Source organism: Chenopodium quinoa, unplaced genomic scaffold, assembly GCF_001683475.1.
Source record: "Chenopodium quinoa cultivar QQ74 unplaced genomic scaffold, ASM168347v1, whole genome shotgun sequence".
Taxonomy (NCBI): Eukaryota; Viridiplantae; Streptophyta; class Magnoliopsida; order Caryophyllales; family Amaranthaceae; genus Chenopodium; species Chenopodium quinoa.
Window position 1 is genome coordinate 3,997,715 of NW_018742309.1, and position 8,756 is coordinate 4,006,470.

The 8,756-nt window shown below is 43.5% G+C and overlaps 1 protein-coding gene across 1 annotated transcript; it reads right to left on the minus strand.

Moving 5' to 3' along the window:
- Positions 1–5,136: 5,136 nt before the first annotated feature.
- On the minus strand, positions 5,137–7,971 carry LOC110688330. Its single transcript, XM_021865072.1, has 4 exons — positions 7,913–7,971; positions 7,308–7,557; positions 5,527–5,694; positions 5,137–5,438 (listed from the first exon to the last, which is right to left on the minus strand). Exons 2-4 carry the CDS (start codon positions 7,546–7,548, stop codon positions 5,383–5,385), a joined length of 465 nt encoding a protein of 154 aa, XP_021720764.1. The 5' UTR covers positions 7,549–7,557; positions 7,913–7,971; the 3' UTR covers positions 5,137–5,382.
- Positions 7,972–8,756: the final 785 nt, after the last annotated feature.

The window sequence follows — 8,756 nt, forward strand, 5'->3', positions numbered from 1 at the left end:
GGCGTCTGGGAAAAAAGACAGCCAAAACAGTCAAGGGTAGAGCATCTACCCCGCATCCGAAGTCAAAAATGCCGGCCAGGCCCTTTGATTTATCAAAGATACACACTCCCATAGATGGAGTAAGAAAGCCCGTCCGGCACATTCAGCCGGATGGGACCAAGAAAGTCTATTCTGATGCCCGGACGCTCATTCAAGATAAAAAGACTCAGCGATCTGAGTCGGCATCAACATCGACCTTTCGAGACAGCTTCAATGCCACATCAGGGAGACACTCGAGAACAAACAATGACAGCCGGATGAGCGAGGTTTCCGCTCGATCCGGCCCTCAAATGATCCAACCGACATTGCATGGAACACCATACACGCCTTTTGGATCTCCCTATGCCCAACCGGGTCTTTTCAGGGGGCATCAGCAGCCGCCTCTCCAGCCTATGGACTGGCAGCTCCGGCTGCTCAACCTTGGGGAACAGCCAACGGCGTTTTCCAGGGAAATCACCGAGATGACCCAGCCGGCTAAAATTAAAAACGTGTTGGTAGGCGCCTATGACGGTACCACCAACCCGGAAGATCACCTCATGGCATACACCAACCTGATGTATTTGCAGGGTTTGGATGACGCCTCATGGTGCAGGTGCTTCCCGACAACGTTGAAAGGGATTGCTCAACGTTGGTTTGGTAACCTCCCAGCCGGATGCATCAATAATTTCTGGACCTTGGCCTACTGTTTTACGTCCAACTTTTCTATGAACATCCCTGCCAAGAAAACAAGCCTTGATCTAGGGGCAATCCGGCAGGGAGATAAAGAGGGGCTCCGGTCATATGTCAGGCGGTTTAACCTGATGAGGATCCAAATCCATGGGTTGTCTGATGACGTTGCCTATACTGATTTCTTTAAAGGTTTAAAAGACGGATCAACTTTTAAGTTTGACTTGGTTAGGAAGAGGGTCTCTACTCTTCACGAGGCGCTCATGAAGGCGAAGGCCTACATTCAGGCAATGGAATTGTGTGCTGTGAAACTTCCAACGGATTACAAAAGATCCGATAAAAAAGAGAAAGGGGGTATGGGCGGCAGACTCATCCGGACAACCTTTCCAGAAAAGAAAGAGGTCAGATCCGTATGTGCCAAAGTACGAGTTCAACAAGGACTGTGCCTCCATTCTCCACGAAGTAAAGGACCGGTTGAATCTTGAAAAACCGGCTCCTATGAAGAGTCCTCTAAGCGCCCGGGATAAGAGAAAATATTGCCTTTTTCATGAGGAAATTGGCCATGACACTAAGGGTTGCTTTAGCCTCAGGCGGCTCTTTGACCGACTGGCTGATGAGGGGGATCTCATATCATACCTTTCCAAGTCAAAGGGTGCTCCCAAACAAGTAAAAGGACCAGCCCCAAAGAAGCCGGCTACTCAATCGGATACGGATGAGGAAACCATCCTGACCATAGCCGGTGGATTTGCGGGAGGTGGGCCTACCATCCGGGGCACAAAAGATAACATTCGGAAACTGGTCAACTCAGTGGATGAGGGCCAGTCGTCTGAATATTCATTTCCGGAAGTTAACATCTCCGAGAAAGATAGAGGAGAGGTCAGGCGGCCTCATGATGACCCCATAGTCATCGAGTGCAAAATCGCCAATCAAAGAGTTGGCCGGATCTTGATTGATACCGGGAGCTCATTCGACCTCATCAGCTACCGGTGCTTGGAAAAACTCAAGTATAAGCCCAGTAGCATGCATCCGGCCTCATATCCTCTTGTAGGTTTTGGGGGAGGAGTAGTACATCCGGTGGGCATGATTGATCTACCCATCCGGTTCGGAGAAAAGGGGAAGAGCCGGCACATGGTTGTCAAGTTTCTTGTTATAGGAGAGCTGACTGCCTACAACTTGATTATTGGCCGCCCAACTCTTAACATCTCAAAGGCAGTCATCATCCCATCTCTAATGTTGATCAAGTTTGAAAGGGATGATGGCACAGTCGGTTCCTTGAGTGGGGACCAGAAGATGGCGAGAGAGTGTTACCTCTCGGACATCAAACCAACGCTTGACACAGACGGTCAAGAGAAAGAAATAGTTGAGCTTGACGACTGTGATCAAAGCTTACCGGCTACTAAGCCAGCCGGTAAAAAGAGGAAGGCGGACCAACTAGCGCCTGTAAAGGAGAAACAATAGCAATCACTGTCCGGGGAGAGGCCAGACGTCCTTCGCCCCCAGCCGGCTGGAGAAATAATTGACATTGTCCTTGAAGACAGCCGGCCAGACAGAACCGTCAAGATTGGAACGGTTGCTTTTGAAAGCTTGGGATCAGATTTGCTCCTTTTGCTGAAAGAGTTCAAAGATGTGTTTTCCTTTGACGTAGAAGAGATGCCGGGTGTGAGTCTGGATCTTGCTGTTCATAAACTCGTTGTGGATCGTAAAAAGAAGCCGGTCAGGCAAAAGAAAAGAAACCATGGCGAGGAAAGGTCCCAGGCGGCAGCAACCGAGGTCAAGAAACTCTTAGATGCTGGGTTCATCCGGCAATGTTACTACCCGGATTGGGTAGCCAATGTCGTCCTTGTGAAAAAGCCAAATGGAACCTGGCGGATGTGTGTAGATTACACGGACCTGAACAGGGCTTGTCTAAAAGATAGCTACCCGCTTCCAAAGATAGATCATCTGGTAGACTCTACAGCCGGCCATGCCCTGATGAGTTTCATGGATGCCTACTCCGGCTTCCATCAGATACCCTTGTGGAAGAAATACCAAGAGAAGACGGCTTTCGTCACGGATCAAGGGCTATACTGCTACACGGTGATGCCGTTTGGGTTGAAGAATGCACCTGCCACCCATCCGGTGATGATTAAGTATCTTCAGGCGGTCAAAGAGGAGGCTGGGGCATTTGATGAATTCAATCTAAGTCAAGTACCTAGATCCGAGAATAATCAGGCGGATGCACTATCCAAACTCGCATCATCCGCCACATGTGATACGCCTAGGTCAGTCTTCTGGGAAGTCATGGAAAAGAAAAGCATTGAACATGACCCCATTGGAGTTCTAGATTGAAGCTCCACTTGGATGGACCCCATCCGGGATTACCTGGTAGACGGCACTCTACCGGGTGTCTCATCAGAGGCGGCTGCTCTTAAAAGACGAGCATTAAGCTTCGTAATGCACAAAGGTGAACTTTTTCAGAAGGGTTACTTGCAGCCGCTATTCAAGTGTGTTACCCCAGAAAGGGGAAAGGAAATACTAGAAGATCTGCACGCCGGCTTCTGTGGATTGCACATTGGCGGAAAGACCCTAGCCAAAAGAGCCAGGCGGCAAGGATACTTTTGGCCTACCCTTGAGGCGGATGCATTAGATCTAGTAAAAAGATGTGACAAGTGCCAGAAGTTTGGCCGGCTGATCAGACAGCCGACAACTGATTTAACAGCTATTCACAGCCCTATTCCCTTTGCCAAATGGGGCATGGACATTTTGGGGCCATACACTCCTGCCCCAGGCGGCAAAAGATACATCTTGGTGGCTGTTGATTACTTCACCAAGTGGGTTGAGGCCGAGGCGGTAAAGGGCATCAAAACTAAGGATGTCATCTCCTTCATCTGGAGAAATGTCATCACCCGGTTTGGTGTACCAATGTCAATGGTCTTTGACAATGGCCCCCAGTTCGAAACGCCTGTCCTAAAGACTTGGTTGCAAGATCAAGGGATTTCCCATTGCTTTGCATCCGTTGGCCGTCTGCAAGCAAACGATCAAGTTGAAGCTTTTAACAAGCTCATCTCAGGCAGCATAAAGAAAAAGATTGAAAAAGGCAGGCGGTCTTTGGGCAGAAGAATTGACTCATGTTCTTTGGTCTATCAGAACTACTGAGAAGGGGTCAACCAGTGAAACTCCATTTCTTATGGCATATGGCACCGAGGCGGTACTTCCCATTGAATTATATGAGCCAACACTTCGAATCATGTTATACGATGAAGAGGCAAATTGGGAAGCCATGCGCCTGGCTCTGGATACTCTTCCAGAAAGAAGGGGCAACGCCGCCTTGCGTCATGAAATCTACCGTCTGCGAATGACGAGGGCCTACAACAAAAGGGTGCGTAAACGTCCCCTCAAAGTTGGAGATTTTATGTTACGAAAGCTTGAAGCAATCGGTAGGGCAAACGAACAAGGGAAATTGACCCCAAACTGGGAAGGACCCTACCGGATTTTTGAAGAAGTTAGAAACGGCACATACCGCCTGGAAAACCCAGACGGAATGCGGCTGCCTCGTACCTGGAATGTAGATAACTTGAAAAAGTACTACTAAGGAATTTGTAATTTTTTGTAAATAGTATTGAAATGTGAAAGCATATAATTTCCATTCATACAATTGTATTTGCACCTGTCTAGTGCAAGATCACAGACGGAAGAACACTTGTTCAAAACCACTGCTCCAAAAAGAGCAGTCATCCGTCGACACCCATCCGAGTGAAATCGTTGAAGAGAACAGCTCCCTTCCGGGTGGTACATTGTTCTAGCGATCCAATAGCTCAAACGACATTTTCTTAAAAAATGTACAACCGTTAGAAAAGATCCATTGCATTTAGGTTTCACCCGGCAAGGACCCAAAAGTGGTCCATCCGGAAAAATGAAATTCCTAGTGGGTTACGGCAACCGGGTATTATCTAAATACAACCCATCCGATAATTTTTTTGTACGAGCCGGGGCAAGGTTAGATCAATCACTGATAACCCATCCGGTTGCCAATGAAACGACCGCCTGTTTACCGTTGGAGTAAAATAGTTGGCCATTTCAGGGGCATTTTATTGTGCCAGCCGGGGAAAGGTTAGATCTAGGGGTGAAAGTTCGGTATTCGGTTTGGATTACACCCCAAACCGAATCCAAACCGAATTATTTCGGTTTCGGATTTTTGAAACCGAATCCAAACCGAATTTGGATTCAATCCAATCCAATCCAAACCGAAATAATTCGGTTTTGAGAATTAAATCCAATCCAAACTGAATTTTTATGGGCTGCTGTATTAGGCCTTAAAATCTGGGCTTTTTATTGGGCATATAATTTTGGGCCTTTTAAGGCCTAAATTTTGTACCTGTTCCTGAACAAAATTAAAGCATAAATTTTAACATACAACTTTCACAAGTCACAACCATATGCCATACCGCCATAGTAACTAAATTGTCCAGCCATACTGCCATAGTAATTAAATACACTTACACATTGTCCACATTGAGACATAAGAACTTAACAAGTCTTAAAACTATCAAAACAGTCCACATGATGAATTGATAATAAAACAGACAAACAGTCCACAAATGAACTAGTTCAACCAACATGGCAGCTTCATTCTTAGGCTCTTGGCAGAAACTTCAAGTCTTCAATCAATAGGGCAGCTTCATTCTTGGCAGCTAACTCTCAATCAAGCTCAATCAAGTCCGGGTTTTGACCACCAATTGTCATATTCCTCAAGTCTAATAACATTAAAAAAAAATAAACAAGTTACATAATATATATGAAATAATGAAAAAAAATAACATGATAATTGTTGTTTTATGTTACCTTCTTCAAGATCTTCAACTTCTTGTAAACACTCTTCTATATTAGGAAAGGGAGAAGAACGTAGCCAATTTTGAGCACAAACAAGTCCTTCAACGACCCTTGGAGTTAAGGAGCTTCTAAATGGGTCTAGAACCCTACCACCAGTGCTGAATGCACTCTCAGAGGCTACTGTTGAGATAGAGACATCAAGTATATCACGGGCCATTCTTCCAATTGTTGGAAACCTAGCACTATTAAACTTCCACCACCCCAAAATATCAAAATTTTCACATTCCTCCTCCGTTTCCTCTTCTAAATATTTGTCTAACTCAATTTTTGCTTCTCCATCTTTCTCACACTTATGTTTCTTATACTTACTCTTCAATACCTGAAGCTTCTTTTGTTTGGGAGAAAATTGGGAACTGTCCATACTTGAGGACACTTCCTCCCTAATCACATCACCAGAAGAACCACGATACTCCTCATACAATGCATTCAAAGACTCTTTCAAATTATTCACCAAAACAAATGCATGCTTAGAATCATAAATTTCAATTAACATCCACTCAACATAATCTAACTTATAACGAGGATCAAGCACAACAGCAATAAAAATCAGCATGTTCATTTTCTCCGGATCACCCCAATATTTGTCATATTTCTCCTTCATTTTAGTAGCCATAAGACACATCTCCACATCATCATTTGTCATCAAATCTTTCAAAAGGACAACAACACTCACCAATTCATGGAAAAATAAATTGGAAGTCACATGCAAAGACCCAGAGACACGCATCGTAAGATCATAAAAGACTTGTAAAAATTCAGAAAACCTTCTGACTGTTTCCCAATCCTCAGAAGTAGGGCAGCCCTTCCCCTCCCTCTCATTTAACTCAATCACATAATGAGGGTCCTCCTCAGAGTACCTCTCAAAAGCATACTCAAACACCAAAGAAGCATCCAACATTAAAAAGGTGGAATTCCACCTAGTAGGCACATCAAGGCACAACAACTTTTTAGAGTTAATTTTTTCTTCCACAACACATTTTTTAAACCTTACCAACCTAGAAGGGGATTGTTTGATGAATCTTATAGCTTGTCTCACACGAGTAATAGACTCATTAACGATTTTCAAGCCATCAGACACAACCAAATTCACAATATGAGCAACACAACGCATATGAAGGAACCGACCCTTAAGAACCCCAGCTTTCCAACCATTTATTTCCTTCTCATATATCCTATTGCGGTATCATTTGAGCTAGCATTATCAACAGTTATGCAAAATACTTTCTCAAGTTCCCAATCAAGCAAACATTTCTCAATTTCTTTCCCAATTTCCTCCCCCTTATGACTTGATATAGGACAAAAATTCAGAATACGTTTTTGCAAATTCCAGTCATTATCAACAAAGTGAACAGTCAAGCACATGTAATTAATTTGCTGAATAGATGTCCATGTATCGGTTGTTAATGAAACCCTTGAGTTACACTTTTTTAATACCAATTTCAGCTTTCTTTTTTGAGTTAAAAAAGTTTCATAACAATCTTTAGCCACAGTAATTCTGGAAGGGACATGAAATCTAGGCTCCATTACATTACAAAATTGTTTAAAGCCTACTCCCTCAACAAACTTAAAAGGCAATTCATCAACTATAACCATCTCAGATAAAGCTTTTCTAATTACAGTTGGATCATATTTCACATAAGACAATCCACTAGTACAACCACTTTCAATTTTATTGCTTTTGAAAGACAACAAACTTTGTTTTGATTCTTTAGGAGCATTATAGGGGTACTTACGGCATCTATTTATATGAGCCCACAATGGACTAGTGCCATTTCTCTTTGTACCACACTTGTATCTCATACCACAGTACTTGCAACGTGCTTCCATTCCAGTGTGTGTTTCTTCCTTGATAAAGTGCTCCCAAACCTCGGAACGATCCTTCATTCTCTTCCTCTTGGGTTTGGATTTTTCATTGTCAGATTCATGCTCCTCAATAGGGACATTCCCTTCAACATTATCCATATTTGTGGACATTCTGATAATCTGATTTAAAACAGAAAAAAGAACTCACTCAATAACCAACAATTTTTATGCAAATCCATGAAAAACAATCAATCTATCAAAAAGAAAACATGCAATTCGAGCATAATAATATAATAGAACAACATATATTCTGAACTCTGAAGGAATATCAGCAATTCGAGCATAATACAATTCGAGCATAATAACTATTCAAAGAAAACAATCTATCACCAATTCGAAAATAACAAAGAAAACATGCATTTCGAGCAGGAAAAGAGAAGTGCAAGTGAAATCTGAAATTCAAAATAACAAAGAAAACATGCAATTCGAGCAGGAAAAGAGAAGTGAAATATGAAATATTGAAATTAAAGCATACCGGAACACTCGAACAGGTGGTCAGCGGCGGCCGGCGTTGGAACACTCGAACGGAACACAGGTGGTAAGTAGGAAAGCAGGAAGTAGTGAGGTGGTGGATTGGTGGTGGTGGACGAACGAAGTTAGGTGGTGAGAGGGAGAGATGAGGGAAAATCTAGGGTTTTAGTGAGGGAAAGAGAAACGGCTGACTGAAACTGTGAAAGGGAAAAGAGGGAAATTATTTAGGGTTTGGGTATATATATGTAGGAAAATGGGCTGAGATAATTGGGCTTATAAATTACGGTTCGGTGTTCGGTTTTCGGTTTTTAAAATCCCAAAACCGAATCCAAACCGATATAATTCGGTTTTCATTTTCTCAAACCGATCCAAACCGAAAACCGAACAAAACCGAACCGAATTGCTTATTCGGTTCGGTTTGGTTCGGTTTTCGGTTTTTATCCAAACTACTTTCACCCCTAGTTAGATCAACCACTGATCACCCATCCGACTGCCATGAAACGGCTGCCTGTTTACCAGCCGGGGCAGGAATAGATCAATCACTGATCACCCATCCGGCGGGTAAATGAAACGGCTACCTGTCTACTGTTGGATTAAAAAGTTAGCCATTTCAGGGGCATTTTATTGTGCCAGCCGGGGAAAGGTTAGATCAACCATTGATCACCCATCCGGCTGCCATGAAACGGCTGCCTGTTTACCAGCCGGGGCAGGAATAGATCAATCACTGATCACCCATCCAGCGGGTAAATGAAACGGTTTCCTGTCTATTGTTGGATTAAACAGGTAGCCATTTCAGGGGCATAACATGATATCGTTACCTCATCCGGCATATATATATAAAAAAAAAA